The sequence below is a fragment of the Astatotilapia calliptera genome, chromosome 11, assembly GCF_964374335.1.
Source record: "Astatotilapia calliptera chromosome 11, fAstCal68.1, whole genome shotgun sequence".
Lineage (NCBI taxonomy): Eukaryota > Metazoa > Chordata > Actinopteri > Cichliformes > Cichlidae > Astatotilapia > Astatotilapia calliptera.
The window spans coordinates 10324897-10345395 of record NC_137432.1 but is presented as its reverse complement, the minus strand read 5'-3'; the positions used below and the strand labels follow the sequence as shown (position 1 = coordinate 10345395).

General features: G+C 39.3%; 2 protein-coding genes across 11 annotated transcripts in view; both read left to right on the top strand.

The window, feature by feature from the left end:
• The first annotated feature begins 908 nt into the window (after positions 1 to 908).
• LOC113032632 (protein NDRG1-like) lies at positions 909 to 5070 on the top strand. The gene is made up of 12 exons (XM_026185645.2): positions 909 to 1085; positions 1406 to 1511; positions 1822 to 1942; positions 2074 to 2136; positions 2220 to 2280; positions 2489 to 2575; positions 2745 to 2801; positions 2991 to 3157; positions 3338 to 3437; positions 3574 to 3609; positions 3688 to 3739; positions 4057 to 5070. Exons 1-12 carry the CDS (start codon positions 1035 to 1037, stop codon positions 4281 to 4283), a joined length of 1128 nt encoding a protein of 375 aa, XP_026041430.2. The 5' UTR covers positions 909 to 1034; the 3' UTR covers positions 4284 to 5070.
• Positions 5071 to 7669: 2599 nt separating this feature from the next.
• LOC113031822 (focal adhesion kinase 1) overlaps positions 7670 to 20499 on the top strand; it is a 63765-nt gene continuing 50935 nt past the window's right edge. For 5 of the 10 annotated variants that reach the window (XM_080307784.1, XM_080307782.1, XM_080307783.1 and 2 more), the window contains exons 1-2: positions 9495 to 9624; positions 18243 to 18269. In XM_080307784.1, coding sequence (XP_080163910.1) covers positions 9588 to 9624; positions 18243 to 18269 — 64 coding nt within the window. In that variant the 5' untranslated portion in view covers positions 9495 to 9587. Of the gene's footprint in view, positions 7928 to 9494; positions 9625 to 18242; positions 18270 to 20499 lie in introns of those variants that run through there. The other 5 variants (XM_026184275.2, XM_080307788.1, XM_026184273.2 and 2 more) reach the window with 2 other exon arrangements.

Here is a 20499-nt window from a genome sequence, read left to right as displayed (position 1 = left end):
AACAAGCAAAAGATCCCTGGTTCAATCCCAGGAACATGTGGAGCTTCTCCTCTGGTGATTCTTTGTGAATATAGGAGAGGTTGAAAGTATCTCTCATAAAGTGCTTTAAAGTTCCACTGAGATTAAATTAAAAGGCACTGTTCTCAGATGAACTCTTGCAGCGGCTTTAGGCTATCGAAATATTTCAAGCTTAGCACGGATTGCTTTGGTAAAAGATGTTTGTTGGATGTTTTTGTCGAGAGGACTGAAATTATAGGCCACTGGAGATCATTTTAGCTGCAGGTCTCTGCAAGTTCTACATGACATGCTGAGTTCAGAGCAGCTATCGGCGTTAAATCATAACACTCTGCATTAACAGAAGGGTCAAGCTTAGCGACGGAGAGCAGACTGCTTTGCTGTGAGAAACAGATGGCTCACTGAGATTAAACAGCTGACCTGCTTAGCTCACGTCTGAAGGTGCTGTGATTCCAGTGATGCCTCACAGCATTTTTTCTTTGTTATGAATTTATTTCAGTCTATCAAGCTCCCTATGGGTCAGATTTAAGAGTTGTTTTATTACATTTCACTTACAATTGTACAAAAAGTAAATCACATATTTAAAGTTTTAAAAAGTGGTGTACTAAAATCCCAGAAAAAAATCAATTAAAATTGAAAATCATAGGATCAACTTGCTTGCATGCAATATTTCTGATTGCAATGCAATGACACTTAAAGATAAGATAAGTTTTGATTTTGCAGGGCAACTGTTGGGGATAATTCCTTGTACAAATCCTGTGCTGGTTCTGTGGAAGCACAGCAGCCTGAGGTCAGATTAAAAAAGGAAGGTCCACTCGGTCGCGTGTCAACCAGATTGCGATCAGGGCTTAAAAACAGATCAGAGTCAGAGGATATAAAAACCAGCTCAAACACACAGTGTGTCACAAAGAGCTCCAACTCTCACATGGTATCTGACTACAGAAATATCCAGATATACTAACAAGGAAAAAGAAAAAAATTATAAAGAGTTTAAGGGACGTTCCTCTGCAACAGCAGCCATGGTTCTGGAGGAGAATGACTGTGACTCTGTCTTCAACCCCCAAATCACTGTGAGTATCATAGAGAAATTTCAACTTCTTGAGACCCTGTTTGCTTTTCTGCAAATTATACCTCATTCTGCTCAACATAGATCTGCTGCATCCCATGCATGCCAAAACAAGAGCTCGGGTTTTAGGAGGCTAGGGGTAAATCTGTTGCGATTGCAGTGCAAATTTAATGACTTTTATATTGATATCATATGCTTTTAGGCTATACTAGTAAAGCACTTTGAGGAGATCCTGGCTATATTTAACATGTTTTAATTTGTGGGTAACTTATACAGAATACTAGTTCCAGATTTGGACTCTTCTTTGATGCATCTTTGTTTCAGGAGGAGCATGTAGAGACTCAGTATGGGAATGTCCATTGTATCATGACCGGGACACTAAAGGGAAATCACCCTGCCATCCTGACCTTTCATGATGTTGGACTGAACCGTAAGTAGCAGCTCTCAACCCCAGCAATACAGTTTTTGTGATCTCTATATCCTCTAAATAAATAGAATAGATCTAAATACCAAAGGACAGAAATAAATGAAGGTGGAAATCCCTGGAGCAATGATGTCCAAACATGTTTCCATTTCTAATCTATTTTTGTATCTGGAACACAGCATGTTGGCTTTATCATGTAAGGGCCTGTTTCACACTTTCTAAAGTGTCTACAAATTGTTTACTTGTCTTCTTATTTTTTCTTATATTTAAAATGTTTACTGCTTAACAGTTCCATTTTTGTGTTTTCTTGCCACAGACAAGTCCTGTTTTGAGACTCTGTTCAACCATCAGGACATGTACGAAATCATCAGACATTTTCCTGTTTGTCACGTTGAAGCCCCAGGACAGCATGAGGCAGCCAAAACTCTGCCTGCTGGGTTAGTAGATGGTCTTTGTTACCCATTTCTCACACCACATGTGTATTTTAAGAATTAATGATGGGATTGTAAAATTATTTGATATGAGATCCCGTGAATGCTGATGGGAAAACTGACTTTTGACCCCTCAGTCACACCTACCCTACCATGGACCAACTGTCTGAAGCACTGCCTTCTGTCCTCAAACACTTTGGGTAAGACAGACCTGACACTCCTTACTTGGATTCACCTCTGATTTAAATCTGGACCAGTTAATCTTTGGCTGTGTGTTTTGCAGGTTGCGTAGTGTAATTGGTTTGGGAGTGGGAGCGGGAGCATACATCCTGGCTAGATTTGCTGTGAGTCTGAATCTTTTAAAAATAAATAAAGCATAAAGCCATTTTTGTTGTTGATCTTCTGGGCTTCTCTATGCGGATCTTTGCTCTTCGAGTCAAGTTACAAAGATACAGTTAGACATGTCTTGAATCGGAGATGTTGGGAGTACTTCAAATTCTTTTGTGGCTGATGTAGACTAACAGAGTCAGATCTTTTCATCTGTGCATGCAGCTGAATCACCCTGATTTGGTGGATGGATTGGTTCTGATCAATATCAACCCCAGTGCTGAAGGCTTAATGGATACGTTTGCAACCAAGGTAGACAATATGTAGTCAGATACAACCTAAATTTGATTCATTTTTACACCGGCTGCAATGAAACATTTTTTCATTGTTCCCTTTTTCAATTGTTCTTAAACAGCCCTAATGTCAATGCATTAAAGATTACTAAATGAAGGTCGCTTCACCTGGTGAAACTGTGTTACAGCTCACTGGATGGACCCAGACTCTACCAGACACTGTCATCGCACACTTGTTTGGAAAGGCAAGTTGTCAAGCCTTTTCTACAGTGTTCAATTTTAGTTAGCCTCAGAAGAAAAACTGAAATGCTCATCATAAGATGAAGTAATACATAATATATATTAAATATATTTATTTAAATTAAAATATGAAGATGACTTAAGATATATACACAGCAACTGCTAAATACAGAACATCTGTCTCCGACTTATAGGATGAAATCCTGACCAATCACGACCTCATCGCCACATACCGCCACCGCATCACAACAACAATGAACCAGGCCAATGTCAGTCAGTTCTTCCGCTCCTACAACCACCGCAACGCTCTTGAGGTGGAAAGACCCGTTCCTGGAGGAAACATCAACGTCAGGACTCTCAAGTTAGTAAAACCATTTGTCTTCATACAGAATCTTTTACTTATTTAATGACCCTTCTACAAAATCACCTCTTTTAATTCTGTCGTTTGCCCATCACAGGCTTGCATCTTTGCAACAGGCCAAGTCAATCCCAACCATATGTTTCGTCTCTCTGACTGTTTCATCTTCCTGTTGGTGTGTAGGTGCTCCACTCTGCTCATTGTAGGCGATAATTCTCCAGCTGTGGAAGCTGTGGTGGACTGCAACTCTAAGCTCAACCCCACCAAAACCACACTGCTTAAGGTAACTAGAGAACTGGTTGACTCAAAAATAAACACACGTGCAATATCTGATGTATTTTATTTAAAACTGTGGTGCTGATAAGTTCATAACCTTAGAGTGAATTATGCATATTTCTTTCTCATTCGTCCTCCTCTAGATGTCGGACTGTGGAGGGCTTCCTCAAGTGGATCAGGTGTGAAAACACATTTTACTGGCTGCTTTGAGAATAATGTAAATTCTCTCCTAATAGTTATGATCTTTCTCTCCACAGCCAGCCAAAGTGATTGAAGCCTTCAAATATTTCATCCAGGGCATGGGATATTGTAAGTGATAATGAACCGCCAACCATTAATGATGACAGCATTTAATTCAATATCTCAATTTCCTGTTCGTGATGGTCTTTATTTCATTAAGTCACTAATTTACTAGCTGGATTTTATATAGGTCAAGGCAATGTTCTGAAATAGCAATGAGCAAAAAATTAATTCATATAACTTTCCTGAAATCTCACTTTATTAACAAGAACCACCTCTGAATGTGTGTGTGTGTGTGTGTGGGGGGGGGGGGGGGGGATGAGACTACTGCTCACTGAAAGGCTCAAACAGTATAATAAAAGGACTCTGCTCTTCTTCCTCTACAGTGTCCAGTGCCAGCATGACCAGACTTCGCTCACGGACAACGTCCAGTTCAAGTCTTATGTCCTTGGATGGCCCACGAAGCCGAGCACATACCAACGAGCTGCAACGTAGCCAAATAAGTTCACACAGCAACGACGAGAAGCGTGTGCGCTCTCACACCGATGTTTCCATGGATAGTATTTCCAGTGTGAACCAGAGTGTCTCAAAGACCACCGAAGTGGCATGCTAGAGCACAGGCACTTCTAAGCCTCATGCACTTTTACCTCATCATAACTACCCAGGTGTATCTCACAGTCTTCTTAACTTTCCCATCTCTGGCCATCATCTTCCAATTATGCCCTTTCATTTGCACTATCTCTGCCTGAAAGGCCACAGGATATGCTTCCGTGTGACTTTCTCCATCCCCCCATTCGTTCTCAAATTTCCACTCTGTATGTTCTTAAACCTTCACTACTCTACTCTTTTCCTAGTCACTCATACTTCATTTTCATTTCCTAAGCCTCTTTCTCTGTATACTGCACTGAACTATTATTACATGTCTTTTTGTCCTTCAATTTCTCTTTCTTTACCTTCATCCATTTCACTCTGTCTCTATTCATGTCTCTATTCATGTCTCTGACTGACCTTTTACCACAATTTCTGCTGCAGGAGTCCTTGGTTTGGATAAGAGTTCCTTATTTACTGATATTTATTATCAAATACAATGCATGAGAGGTTCATACAATCTGAATGTATTCACTAAAACTTGAAGTGTATTCACTATAGAGATAATAAAGATGTAGAAATATGGATTAACTGGTGCAACAGTTGCATGTTTAGTACCAGGAATGTATGTTGATTATATGCAGGTATGACAGCAGTGTATTATTAACTATTGGAAAATACCATGAATATTCACTGTAGTTCACAAAATGCTTACGCTTTAGTGAGAAGTTTTACATTAAGTTCAAAATTTAAAGCACTTTACATTTGTTCAGCACTTTATATTTATAATATTAAAGCACAATTTAAACATTTTTGTGGTGTCAGTGAATAATTATTTCTCTAAGCACACTATAAAATATTACATTGAAATCCCTAAATACAAAAACAGAAATAAGTACAGCCAGATACCAACAATCAATACAATTACTGATAAAATATTGCACTCTGTCGACCATTTATGTAAAGAATCACTGTTCACAGCATCAGTTGCATTTCAGGGTAACTGTTACTATAATTCTATTTACTGCTCTTTGACTACTACTAAAAAAAATGCAGCTTGAAATCTGATTAATCATGGTGGTTGAATCTGAACGTCACAAGTTTGTGCCTGCAAAAAGCTGAGAGTGTGGAAACAAAGAAGTGAGCCTAGTGACTTTTGTGATAACACAACTGAATCACAAACATCCAGTCTGAGCTCGAGTTACACGGCGAGTTTTGACAAGTACTTTGACAAGGTTTATTTTGTACTTTTTCAATCCCTCACCAAGAATCTGATAATACTGTCTATGTGCAATTCTAGGTACCTAAACTGCTCTATTTAAGTACAAAAAAACACTGGGGGGGATTTTAAATTGCATGTGTTACAAAAAAGAATGCCTTTGATGCCAAATGTGTCTTTTCTGTGATTCAGCTTGTTGCCTAAATAACAAGATATTTATAAGGTTGTAATAAATCCTAAAAACTCATGATATTTTATATGGCGCTTCTTCAAATGTACCACTAGATGGAAGCCTGTACCTCCTCTTTTACTCTGATATCATCTGCAGTCAGGCACCACTCAGGTTTATGCAGCCACACGCAATCCTAACAGACTGTCTAAAAGAGCTGCACTGAAATCAGTCACATAGAGTCATCCTTCATCACATACTTGGGTTTTAACGTTACTCTTCAATCTCAGTGTTATAGCTGGGTTTTTGTTTTCTTTGTTTTCTTTTGTTGTTTTGTTGTTTTGTTTTTGTTGGGGGGGGGGGGTATTTTTTATTGTTTACACAAGAAATTATGTGCCAAGGAAAAATAGCAGAGCTAAAGTGAATAAGAGGGGAAGCTGGAAAGAATTGGACACAGTTTTAAATGTGATTCTTTTTAAATAACCCTTTTAAATCTGGTAACAAATTGTAATGAAATGTATTTCTATTCAAACAACTGCCAGTCATTATTTTACAAGCCAAATAGTTTATACAATATAAATGCATTTATTTGGCCACTGCAGCAGGGTTTTTTTTTTCTGAAACCAGTCAATTAAACTGTGATTTGACTTTCTACCAGTCAATAACACAGCAGAAATGTATGTGTTATACAAAGCCTTAACCTTCTTACAATTCCTTTTAGATTAAGCACAATGTTTTTGTCCCAGTAGATGCCACGGTGTGTGACGTGCATACGTGGGCTGCGCTGCCACGTAATCACGGCATTGTGAGTTAATCCAAGTGTCACCGTCTCTTGCATCATAATTTGCATCACACGTGTGCGTGGATAAAAATAATCTCTGTATTCAGAATGTGTCTGCATGAATGTGTGTTTGCATGGGCATAAGCTGGCTGCATGCATGAATGTAGTAGATGTGTAGGTGGGACTGTATGTGTGAGGAGGGGGGAGCTGTGTGAGTAGATGGATTGTTTTGGGCTTTGGCTGCGAGACAGTGGCGATACACAGTTAGAGGAAAACAAAGCAGCCAGCATCAAAGTCAATAATTGTGTGTGTGTGTGTGTGGGGGGGATCTTTATTTCAAGACCTCTTTTGTTTGCCTTACATCATAAAGCAATGATGAATAATGTATGACATAAATCTCTTAAGATTTAATTTAAACATGAGCTCTAGCACAGCTGTAGGTTCGCTGTGTCCTTTATTTTACTGTTCCTCTGTGTAGTGTGTTCCACTATGAAAATACAGAAAACTTAAAGCTTCCATCAGCACTGACATACATTTGTGAAACTCACTGTACATCTTTTTATTCAGTGAAGAAGCAAAGACGCATGGTTACAGACAAACGGTGTTGCAGTTTGATAGTGGCAATGACAGCTTTACTTCATCCTGCTCTGACAGTCCCTCCCGACACACACACAGACACATGCACCTCTTAAATCTTAAAATCAAATAAAGGTGTACTTCAATGTGTGCACATACTTTAGCCAGATTTAGCGAGGACTCAGTGTTTGATTTCTAATGTTTATGTATAATTTAGAGCCTGTCAGCAACCATATATACAGTAATTTCATGAAGTGCTATTGTTTGGATGCCCTATTAACTAGAACCAACTGCAAGAAAGAATCAAAACCTCAGAACATAATGTGTTTTCTCCTTAATATGGCAAAAATATGGGCTCAAAATAGATTTCCCTTCACGGCACTACAGAACGTCCTTTTTAACTGGTCATCAATACGTAAAACAATAAAATACCACCATAGTATGTTAAATGTGTGGATTTTTAAGACCCCAAGATTAGTGTACAATATAAGGCGGTTTTACTCTCCTGTGCCATTTTTCTTCATGTGACAAAATAAATAGGGGGATAGTGTAGTTCTCCAAAATCTGGATCTCATATGCAGAAAAATTTGGGGTCCCTTGATGCAGGCGTGGACACGTAGGGCCCCTCTCCTCCTGTCAATGAGCCCTGCCAGCTGCAGCCATGTTGTAAAGGATCAGGCTCCTCCAGCAGCAGCAGCAGCAGAGGCAGCAGCAGTGCTAACAGCTAGCGTCAGTGGACACCGACTACCGGGCACGGCGCTGTTGTGGACAAAAACAGACAGGGGAGAGGGACCTGGAGCACAGAGACATCCATCTAGCCGGTTTCTATTATCAGTGGATGTGCTAATAAAATTCAGACGCGCTGGCTGGAGAAGGTGTCCGGTTACGGAAAGTAGGTGCGGTCGGGCTCCAGGGCTGAAGCGGGTGAGTATTGATCCCTCTTGGGGGCGAACTGAGTGGGAATAGCCCTGGGTTAGCTTAGCTAGCTTAGCATTAAAGGGGGGTAACATACACACACACAGACAATGGGGGTTAACGACAATGCACTTAGGTGTGGGTGTGTTTTTAGGAGCTGGCATGAGGGTTTAGAGTGAATTAGCTGATGTGAATTACAAGTCGTTTTATACACGGCGGAGTAATTTGTATTCCTAACAGACAGACAGTGGTGCAGTGGCCGAAACCACCCCTCTGTGTTTCTCCGGTGGGTGCAAAGGTCCAAACCAGGCAGGATTTCTGTCATGCGGAGTAACAACGCCTTTGCAAAACAGCTGTGTTTTGTTGAGCAGTGAGTGGCTCACACTGAGACTTATCTTTTGCAGGCAATGGTTTGGAGACAAAAGGGGGAGACAGCCTTTACTTAAACCTGAATGTCTCAAGTGTTTTGGGGGCTGTTTGCTGCCTTGTCAACCTCAATATTGCACACTGATCACTGAACTAGGCCGATTGAAATGGATTAATATTTGAGCAGATCCTGTGGGGGTTTTTTGTGTGTTTTTTAGGGCCACAAATCATTCGTGAGCGTGCTTGATGGGATTAAACAGAAATCTATGCATAATGGTAAACCTGACAGAATTAAACCTGGTTCACAGCTTAGTGCCCAGCAGCTCTGTGGTTGAAGGTTTGTCAGTTATTTGCTTTTTTTGATTTCAGGGTTTTTTTTTAATCCAAGCTGCCCTGATTTGTCTCCTACAGATGTCTGTTTTCCTGATGCTTTGCCGTCTTGTTTCCTGCCTTTATGTGGCTGTTACCACAGATCACATCCCTGCAAACATCCTCTAGCAGCAAAAACCACTGGGTCAGGAAACCAAAGTGTGTTCGCAGATATTATGATCTGATCATGGACAAAATAACCATGCTTGACATGGAATATACTTCTCTCCTGAAAAAGGGATATGACCACTTTTTTTTTTCTTAGTGAATTATCAAGAAATGTCAGTTTCTGGTACAATTTCCCTTCCAGCGGATGCCTTTCTGTGTAGATACTATTAAAGCACTCATTAATGTTTGCTCGAGTGCACATCCCACCAGTGCAGCAGTTGATGTTTTTCACTTCTCTGTTTTTGACTGCATATCAAGCACATTTTTCATTATTCTGAAAAATTGTGCACATGTGATGATCGTGCATGAGTTTTTATTTGTAGAAGTGATGCTTGAAAGGGAAAGGAATGGCTTTGTTTCCGTGTCTGCTGCTTGGTCTCCTCACCTTTTCTCTTGTTACTTCCACTGAGATGAAGATGCATGAATGGGGAAACAACAATTCGGATATTGGATTGATTTTTTTCCCTTATCCCTTTCTTTAGTGATGATGGGTCTCACAAATTCGACAGGCAGAATGGTGGGATATGATGGGAGAGTTAGTTGGGGAAAGAATGAGAATCAAGCATTTAGAAGGAGGAGGCAACAGTTTGGAAATGAAACTCAGCCCCCCAGGTGTGTCAGTCCTAAACATTCAGTGGGCGGGTGTTTTCACTCTCCTATAAGTGACAGCATACAGTACAACTAGGAAGTGCAGAGAGAGAGGAGAGGAACGCACAGACATTCATGATTTAGCGGTGGACCGGGCCTCTGCGTACTGACTGCCAACATGCAGTTCTGGGATTTCCTGGGTTGCACCAATGGAGGTATGTATGTGTGCGGTTATACTGATGGCTTTGTGAATCTTCTTGCCGTTGATTGGATCGGTGTGTGCTCTGTGCGAGGCAGGTAGAGAGGGTCTGGCAGGCAGAAAGCTGGAAAGGAATTTGTTCTGTGCACTGCTGTGCAAGCAGTTGCATGTGAAAAACCTCACAGACAGGTAAAGAGTGGAACACAAACAAACAAGATTAGGGGACTGATAAGGTGTCGGCCCATTGTGTTTTATTTGTTAAACCTGGTTGGTTCCTTCTCATTTTTTTAGATTAAGTGGCAGAGATCTGTTTGTTTGTAGCTTTAAGCCTAAATTAAAAAATCTTTTTCTTATTTTGCTGACTCGACGTAACTTATGAATCATAGCGTGACTGTGCGCTGTCCTGTCTGCACGAAGCGTATTTAAACTTTTCTTGGGAACAACTCTGAAACCCCCTCAGCTTGACGTTCGATTATAACAAAAACTGCTGTGATTATAGTTCCTAAACGTTGCTCTCATAGTTTAGAGGAACTGGCACCTATGTCAATGAAATCCAAAAGCTAAACAGGAGTAGGTTTAACTCTTAGCGAGATGATCACATGTAACCCTGACTTTTCTTTTCTTTTTTAAATCCTAACCAGCTTTTCCTAAGTTAAAACTGTATCTAAGTCTTTATTCATACAGACAGCTTTTTAAGGTGGTTTAAAAAGCATATTGGAGTCCAAGCTTGTAGTCTTCTTTGTTCAGCCACATTTGGTTATACTTGCACCGCAAAGAGTTAAACATCAGATTTCTTGTTTTGTCCAACAACTGCCCACAGTTATCAAATGTCCCTTTTTTCTTGTTCAGAGGACTGTAAGTAGCTGAACAGTTTTTCATATTGCCTTTATAGCTGAAAATCAGATTGTCCCTACGCCTATAGAAAAAAGGGAATTCAGTGTGTTTGTTTCTGCAATATTAGCTTACATATAAAACACAAACACACCCGTAGAATCTATAAAGGATATAAAACTCCAGCTTATGATCTCAGTTAAGTTGTGTTGTCTCATGTCTTGCCTTAAATGTGGTTACTTTATTGTGCTGCATTGAATTCCAGGACACTTCGAGCTCCAACACCCATCCTGTGCCCCAGGCCATGTTTTCTGCTATTGCGCCAATAACTATAACTAAGATACCTGATGGCTTGTGTCATATTTTTCACGCTTACAATCATAAATAAAAAGTAGCTTTTGCTTTAAACGCTTCCTTAGCTGAAGCAGCTATCCATAAACTTTCCAAGTTTGTAAAGTGACAGATTAAACATGAGGTCATAGGATATACAATATGCTTAACTGTAGCCATATAGACGTTTAATTTCTGCTACAAATTTTGGAGGACAGTGTTACAGTTGGTTTGTTGAAGTTGTTGTCATATTTTCAGGTAATACAGAAGGAGGCTGTCTTGAAAGATCAGTGACTGTATGACTGGAAGCGAGCGCTCATGTGTCACCATCAGTCTGCCCTTATTTGCATCCACAGCTCACTGTTTTGCTTAAGTTATTCCATGTCGGTCAGCACTGACTGCCTGTGAGACGTTCAAATCAATTTCAGGGCCTCATTCTAACATAATTTTGCTGTTTAGCTTTCATAGTTTTAAAGCCTCTTCTAAGGAAATGTATACGCAGTGCATCTGACTATCGCCTGTATCTGACAGCGCTTTTCTTTAGGTAATTAATAGGTAATTATTTAGATAATTATTTTTCAATTACAGTTTTGCCTTCCTAACATTATACAAACAAGAATAATTATAATGAAGATAAAATTCCTGTTTCTTCTGCGTTCTGTTTTGCAGTCGTACATTTGTTTTGTTGTAAATACAACACATTCCTTTCCTGTACAGCTGTGGCTTTTGCCCCCATCTAAACTCAGACTCACTGTGGCAGGTTTAGATCAATCCACATGAATATTTTAGAAATTCAAGAAGGTCCACTGTGAAGATATTTTCACACACAAAAAAGTTTAACAGTTACGTTATTCCAAAATCCATTACCTATCATATCATTATTAGCAAAGTGGTTATGATCATGATTTTTCATTTCTTTCTTTTTTTTGCCATAGTTGGGTAGTTCTCAGTTTGCTGAACAAGTATGGCCTGTTTCAAAGGGTTGCCAGCAGAAAGCCACTTCTCACTAAAAAGAACATGGCAGCACAGCTTCGGTTTGCAAAGTTGCATCTGAGCAAACTGCAAGACTTCTGTAGATGTTTGGCCAGAGTGCACAGCACCATGTTTGGCGAAACAGAAACACACCATTCTAGAGCAAACACTTCATAGCAACTGTCATCAAGATGGTGGAGTCGTGATGATGGCGGCCACAGCACCTGGACATCTTGCAGTCATTGAGTTGAGCGTGAGCTCCTCTGTATATCAAAGTATTCTGAAGTCAAATGTGAGGTTGCCTGACTGACACCTGAAGCTTGCCTGAAACTGGGTCATGCAAAAGGACAATGATCCCTAACACAACACCAAATCTATAACAATGGCTGAAAAAGAAAAGAATTAAGGTGTTGCAAAGCTTAGAGCTGTAAACAAATGCAAATAAATAAATAAATGCCAATTAACCTCAAATGAACTGAAGTAACATGGTACAAACTACTGATTCATGGGATGTATTTATTTTTTTCACTGTGAAAACTTTCACATGACTCTATGCCATCAGGATGTCTTGCAAACGTGCAGTATTAGACTGAAATGGCAAAGACTAAATGGGAAATCAAACTGAACATTTTAGAAAGAATTACATGACAGTCAGTTAGTATCCATATCTGTGTTCAGTCCAGAATCAGTCCAGACTGCTATGTTATAATATGTTAAAAGTCAAGTCCTTCACCTCACACTGACTTGTATAAAAAGGTGTGAGATGATTAGCAAATATGTATTTATAGAAGAGATTAAAAAAGGTATGCCATTGACATTACAGATTAATGTTTCCGCTTATAAGCTTGTGTAAGAAAATGAAATGAACCTCAAGTGTTTTGAAACTAGGTTTGATATAGTCATCTGTGATCGGTCACCTTGGCTGTGAAGGTTCTTGGCTCATAGGTCTATTTAATGCTAGACAGTATTTTTTTTTTTTTTTTATAGAGTAAATGGATTGGGAGGTATTTTATGTAATACATATATTAGATCAAACGTTTTGGGTAACTAATCCCTTTTTCTCAGTTCCTGAAAGTATTCTAAGATGAGAAGGTTCTGCTAGACCCCGGTGCTGCTGTGGTTTGGTTTAATGTGTTTATAAATGTTAACTTTGGGGCAGTGTACTGCACACTGAGGTAGAGCCATAAAATGGCTTATAAACGAAAGAAACTATAAATCTATTAAATCGGTGGAAAACCTGAGGAGGGAATAAAGTGGGTATCTGAGAGAGCATACTGCACACATGCCTCGTAAAATCACAGATTTGAATAAAATAAATAATAAAGAAAACAATGTGATCTGAAATTTAATCATTAATTTGTTCAGCCAGAGAGAAGACATGATCCAACTTCACAAGGCGCTGACTGGTTTCAAAAAATAAACCTGTCTCACCAGTCACTTTATTAGGTACACCTGTTCAACTTCTTGTTAATACAAATAACTAATTAGCCAATCAGATAGAAGTAAGTTAGATAAGTAAGTAAGATAGAAGATGACCTGCTGAAGTTCAAATTGAACCTCAGAATGAGGAAGAAAAGTGATTTTAAGTGACTTTGAACATGGCATGGTTTTTTACACAACACATCAAACGTAGATACAGATTAGCTTCAGCAGCAGATGACCACACCAGCCGAAGTAACCTATGAATTGAGGTTACCGTTGCACAGGTTCTCCAAAATTGGAAAACGGATAATTATAAAAACATTGTCTGATCTGATGAGTCTTGATTTCTGCTGTGATGCATGAATGATCGACCAACAGGCATTGATCCACTGTGTGAGTTGTTTGAAAATATTTTGGTAGCCTTGGAGCAAAAACCACAGCCTACCTGGATATCGCTGCTCACCATGTCCACCTCTTTATGGCCACAGTGTGCCCATCATCTGATGGATACCTCCAGCAGTGTAACACACCATGTCACAATGCTCAGATAATCTTAGACTGGCTTCTTGAACAAGACAGAGTTCTAAAATGTTTCCAAATGGCCTATCTGGAGCATCTTTGCAATGTGGTGGAACGGGACATTCCTATCGTGGATGTGCAGCCAACAGTTGTACGGTTACCATCTGATGATGTCGTGCCAATGCGGCCAACATCTCAGAGGAATGTTTTCAGCGCCTTGTTGGATGCAATGAAGAATTCAGGCAATTCTAAATAAAAAAGTAAAAGGAATCCAACCTACTACTGACAGGATATACCTAATACCTAGTTCTTTAAAGGCCCATTTGAGTTTAAGTTGTAATGTCTTCAGGTTCTTATTTTTGTTTTTCTTCTCTAATGTTATAGCGGTAAAAATGTAATTAAATAAAGTCCTAAGAATTTTTTTGATTCTTCTGCTGAATTGAGTTCGTCTGACTGCACTGGAAAGTGTAGCAGTGAACATATTAGCTGCTTACTTTTGGCTGCTCCCTTATTCACAAGGGGCTGATTAATTTGGCAGCTTTTTCTTCTTATTATTTCTAACACTCGATGACCTTCCTGATGGGGAACAGAGAGATCTATAGAACCAGCTATATATTGCTGATTAGGTGAATACATAAACCACTATACTGAAACTACTCTGGCTTCTGTTGGTCTGTGTATTGTGAGTAGGCTATAAAGGCTACTACACAAGTGTTTCAGGTGAAGAAAACTTAAGCTTTGTATCATCAGCAAATCTTCATTTTTTCTGCTTAACATTAAAAATCCAGATGTGAAAAACTGTTCTGGTGTAAATGAGAACTTCCCTTCCTTGTGGTCTCAATACTGCAATAAACCTTTTTTTTTTTTTATAGCTGCTACGTACAGGGACAACTACCTCATTAAAGCCTTAGCTGCCACTGTGGTGACTGCTCTGATGCTGCACTCAGTTCTGTTCCCTGCTATTCTGTTGTACTGTGTTCTGACAGGCTGATCAGTGCAAAAGGCTGTTGTTGTTTTCATGATGAGAATGGAGTTGTGCAATGCCCTTAGCATGGTGTCAACTGGTGTAGCCTCTGCGATTTACAGCCAGAGGCAATAGCTTTTTCACTCTGAGTGGGAAAGCAAAAGAATAGGGGCCGAGAGCATGAGGGAGCAAATATGACAGTAGGAAGGAGAAGCGCTGAAGTGTGTTTATGCAACTGAAAATGTCTTCAGCGGCTCTATTGACAGATGTATCCTCTCTAACAGGCTCTAGTCTGGGGACATTATTTGTGGATTTTAAAAGTTTGATTTGGATTTAAATCATTTCTCATGACAAAGACAAGTCTGTTGAACTACATATGAAGATGTTTTGTGTCTGTGTTGTACTAATGTTGCCATGCATACGGTAAATGTTTAAAATATGTGCAGCTGTATTTATCACATTTTAAAGAGCAGTGGCGGTTTGGGATATTACTCTTTGATGTATATTTTTAAATGTCAAGAAACATTTCGATACATCCTTAATCCTTTGGTGTTCTTTGCTGAATGTACTGCCAGTTCTAGCTTTAAATTGCCGACAATCCTCCATGTTGCATTTATCGGTATTGAATATTACACTCGGTGTGAGGTACAGCGGAGAATAATGCCAGGATTGGAGTTGTGCTGCTTTTTGTAACAGCATGCTACTTGTAGCCAGCGCTTTGGACTCAACTCTGTCAGGAACAAACAGGATTATGTGTTTACAGGAAATTACTGTGTGTAAAGTGGTAGAGCATACTCTGAGCATCAGTGAACCAATGAGAAGTAATAAAAACACACCATAAAATGTAACTTATTGGAATCCACGCACGGTAAGTTATTACACGGTATCCATTCATCCATCCATCCTATTTTCTGCCCTTTAACTGGTGACAAGCGCAGGAGGACATTGAGGTGTTCCCAAGCCAGCCGAGAGTATGTCCTAGAACTGTATGAGAGACTCCTTTTAGTAGGACATGCCGAAAACACCCCATCTGTGATGCCCTTTTCAGATGCCCGATGTGGAAAAGAAGCGGTTCTGCACTGAGCCCCTCCCGAATGATTAAATCCCCTACCTTGTCCTAAAGGGAGAGCACAACGTTATTTCAGCGGAAGCTCATTTTCACCGCCTGTGTCCCTAATCTCATTCTTTCAGTCTCTACCTAGAACTTGTGGCCGTAGGTGAGGTAAGGGAACATAGACCGATAAATCGACAGCTTCACTTTCACACCCAGCTCTGTCTTCACCACGGCAGATTAGTAAAGCATCTGCATCGCTGCCAATCCACACTGATCCATCTATCATTCTCCCACTCCACTCTCCTCTCACTTGTGAAAGAGACCCCAATAAACTTCTCCATTTGGGAGAGCAGCTCTATGACCTGGAAAGGGAACTCCACGCCCTTTCTGGCTGAAAACCGTGGCTCGAGACTTGGAGGTGCTAACTCTCCTTCCCACCATTTCACACTCGACTGCAAACTACCCCAGTGTGAGCCAGAGGTAGATGTCTGAAAAGATCTACATAATCCACAAAAGGTATTCCTGAGGCCACCAAAGCATTCTGCCACTGTATAGCAGTACAGTACATGCTATACTGCAGTTTTATTTATGTCAGAATTGTGAGTAAGCGCAGTTTACTAAAGATCTTAGCTTTAATACCACAGATTGTATTCAAATGATAGATTAAATAGTAAAGCCAGCACTGAAAAGCCTCAGGAGGTGACTCTAGTGGAAAAACAAGTCAGGCTTTATAGAAGTAGGTGGGAAAAACAACTCTGGCTTCCCTGATGTTTGACCTCAGTAAACACTTTCCTAATTAGTTTATGTTTGCAATTGCTAGGCTCAGGTCTTATTAAATAAAAGATGATGCTTATTTGGTAAATTATGGTGTTTATCAGAGATAAAAAGAATAATCAGGCAGGATATGCTTTAGGGTGAGCCTGCTTTGTATGAGTGTAGTCTTAAATTTCCAGTTTTAAAACTGCGCGATTGTGACAGTGGAAGGCTTCAGGGCTTCAAAATGAGACTTCATGAACTTATGGCTATATCTACCACGTTCTATATACAGTGTATTATTAGTGTTGCATTTATTTAATTTTGAAATATTTTGTTGTAAAACAGTTATGTTGTCTGACAGCATATTGCAAGAAGATATTCACACATGTTCCAGTACCAAATTCATACTAATTACATTAAGTTCTTATCACAGTATTACATGTTGTTTGTTGCCTATTGAAAATGAACTTATTTGTCTTCTGCTAATAGCAGACAGTGTTTGCATCTGTCTTTGAATGAAACTCTAAAATTATGCCTTTTCTGTTACCAGTCTCTTACACTTATTCTATCTCGTCTCAGGTGTTCACTGAGAAGCCGTACCAACCAAAAATGATTTAGCTGTTTTCCATCTGTGGCCACTTCATCTAATTCCTTTGTGCAACTGATAAAAATAAAAAATATTTAGCTTGTACACAGCCTAAAGTGAGTCCTTAATATTGAATCAGTGCACACCTCCAGCTTAAAAATGATTATTAATGAAGCCAACAATTACTCATCCCAGTCTAATTGGTTATAGCTTTATTAAATGCAGGTTGGTGACGTGCTTCTCAACACAATTTTCTAGAGAGACTGTAACACAGTACATACCTGAACCCTGATGTACTTCAAGTTGATACAAAGTAACATAAAACTGTACGGAACTAGGACTAACCTTTTTTTTCCCTACACGTATTATAAAGACAAAGCCTCAGCATCCTTATTAGCACCACAGCCTGTTGTCTGTTGCTTAGTAACCGATGTCAGCTTAGCTTCAGAGTGTTGGACATTTCTGCATAATGTTCAGTTTGGTTTCATTGTTGTATGAGAATCTAGAGAGTGAAAGTATGGGAGAGAGGAGCGTTAGGCAGAGAGGTCAGGGGACAGATTGAGATTTGAATGTGAGCTGGAGGTGAAGCTGTTATAGCATGACGGCGCAGATATATTCTGCCAAGTCATGATTCTCGCCTCGCTCCATCCGTCTGGAACGCAGCTCACATCAAATCCTCTTCATTCATCACTGCTGCTGTGTGCTCAGTGCTGACAAACGTGTAAAGAAGTGAAGTGATGAGCATGATTAGAAATTCATTTTTGTGTGTTCAGAATTAAAATGGGAATTTTATTCAGTTAAATTGGGACTTTTGGAGTAGTCAGCATCCTCTCTGGTGAAACCTTTGGTAGTAATGTTATCTGTTGTTTTATTTTTTACCTGTCAAGCTCTTATTAAGTCTTCTTTGTCTCTTAATTTATTTTTCTTTACTCTGCTGTACAGTACCTCTGAAATGTTAAAGTCGTTTCAAGTTATCCATGCATGAAAAATCATCTTCTGTCAGGTACTGAATGAGATGCAGAGAAAAATGGCTTTAAAATGTGCTAATTTTGTGGTTTTGGTCACAGACAAGTTTTAGAGAATATCTACCCCATTTACAGCTGAGTACTGTAGCGAGAATAACGCAGGATGTAAGTCACTGAGTCGTTTTCACAAATTTATCAATTAAGACTTTTTTTTTCTCCCTCTTTCTTTTCGCAGACATTTCCAGAATATCATACTATGCCGGTGAGTACAATTTGAGTTGTTTTCAATATATGAAGGTATTATGTCTATTTTCTATCAACTAATGATAGGAATTAAAAAACTATTGAGTTTAGTTGAGTTTAGGAATCAATTCTGTGTATTTTTTTAAATACATACTCGTGTTCTATCAAAAAAAAGTAAAATCGTGGAGCCCTTTCTTTATTAACTTTCTAGCTTTTTATTTCACAAACTGGTGAGCAAATTAGTGTTTGTCGCCCTGCTCAGCTGTGATGTAGCATATGCTGCTGGAAAAACTATGACATGATTTGTAAATTACTCTAAACATCTTTTTCTGTTCTGTAGAAGATATTTTCATACTGGTGTATGTTGGTAAGGATTTACCATTATTTGGCTAAAATATATCAGCAGGCTTTATTTTAAACATTGTTTAAATCATGTAAAATGTTTAAAGCCAGTATAAACAATGCAGGCTAATATGTGAAGTATACAGTACATGAATGGTTATATCAGCTTTATTTTGAATATACTTTCCTTTTGCAACCTTTTTGTTGAATAAAAGTGGATATTGTACATAGTTTGGTTTAGAGCACTTGTACAGAGGTGCTGTTCTGCTTTTTCCTTTTTATTTTTAAATCAGATGTTATTTGATATTATCGCAGACTTAAACAAGGCCAGTGTTACTGAGAGCGGTTTGAAGTTGAGCGGAATAATTTTAAAGGTATAGATGAGACATTTTATAGCCCTTAGCACCAGTATCTCTCCATAGCTGTTGCTAGGTAACTGTTGATCCTACTGTATGTCTACAGGCAGGATGTTGAATATTCTGAGCTGAGAAAGACCAAAACAAAATTTACATTTCTTAACTCTGGGAGTTCTCTAATGCCAAAGTTGAAGTTGGCACAAACCTGTAATCACATGAAGCTTCCTCAGTTTGCTGGAAAACGACAACAATAAACCATCCAGCGTGCAGACTGGCAGAATGTAACCTTTGTGGCTGATAATGGCACAGGGTAAACTTCCTCTATAACACCTTCTGGACACAGTTTCTGTCCTGTAACAGTCAAATAGTGATATGATGCAAAAAACATAAAACAGAAAGATCCCGAGTCATTTCTTTGCAGTAGCAGCATTACACTTTCTCCTCTCTGTTTGCACAGCATGTATCCAGAGCCAAGTTTTAGAAATGCACTCACCGGCCACTGCATTAGTTATGCACACATTGCTAGTGCTGGCTAGGACCTCCTTTCGCTTCCAGAATTGGCTTAATTTGTGTCATAGATTCAACAAGGTGCTGGAAACATTCCTCTGAGATTTTGGTTCATAATGGCGCAGTGGCTGCAGACATCTATGGTGTGAATATCCCATTCTAGTACATCTCAACGATACTCTATTGGGTTAAGATCTGGTGACTGTGGTGGCCAGTGAACTTCTGTTATGGAGAAATCAGTTTGAGATGATTTGAGCTTTGTGATGTCTTAATCTGAGGAAGCAGCCATCAGAAGATGGGTACACTGTGGTCATAAAGGGATGCACATGGTCAGCAGGTCGGATGTGGTTTTTAAACATTGCTCAGTTGGTACGACAAACATTACTGTGCACCACAACCAGCAGCCTGAACCTGTGATACACGGCAGGATGGATGTCTGCTTTTATGCTGGGTACGCCAAATTTTGACCTAGCCGTCTGAATATTGCATCAAAAATAGAGGCTCGTCAGTTCAGACAATTCTTTTTCCATTATTCTGTTATTTAATTTGGTGAGCGAGAGTGAATTGTAGCTTCAGTTTCCTGTTCTTAGCTGATACGAGTGGCATTCGATGTGGGCTTCCTCTTCCATCCTGGTGCACAGTTTGAACTTCATAGCCTCTGTTGACATTACATTAATTAAGAGTCTTAATCAGGTATACCTAATAAAGTGGCGAATTTATTGTAATAATTTTATTTTCTGAATATTAAACACAAAAAGTTGCCTTTTTGATATATTTGCAGAATTAACTAACTAAAAATGTTTGTGCTATTCTATTTGGTTTACTTTTTTGTTCAATAAAAAAGTAAAGTAGACATCCTAGCATTTAAACACGTTTCCTGTGTGGCTGGGCATACTTGGTGAGTAATTGCTTGCAGCGCTTAGCCACTAGAAGCTTAGCTGTAAAGCGTTCACAACATCTTGTGCGCTGTCACATTAGAGGGATTGAATGTTGGAGTGCTTTGCTGCCAGTGAAGCTCGCAGGCTGCAGGAGCAGGTGAAGTAT

Coding starts and splice junctions, on each gene's coding strand:
- LOC113032632 (XM_026185645.2), top strand. CDS start 1,035: ATGGTTCTGGAGGAGAATGACTGTGACTCTGTCTTCAACCCCCAAATC. Junction 1,512..1,821: donor TCATGATGTTGGACTGAACC/GTAAGTAGCAGC, acceptor TTCTTGCCACAG/ACAAGTCCTGTTTTGAGACT. Junction 2,802..2,990: donor TCGCACACTTGTTTGGAAAG/GCAAGTTGTCAA, acceptor TCCGACTTATAG/GATGAAATCCTGACCAATCA.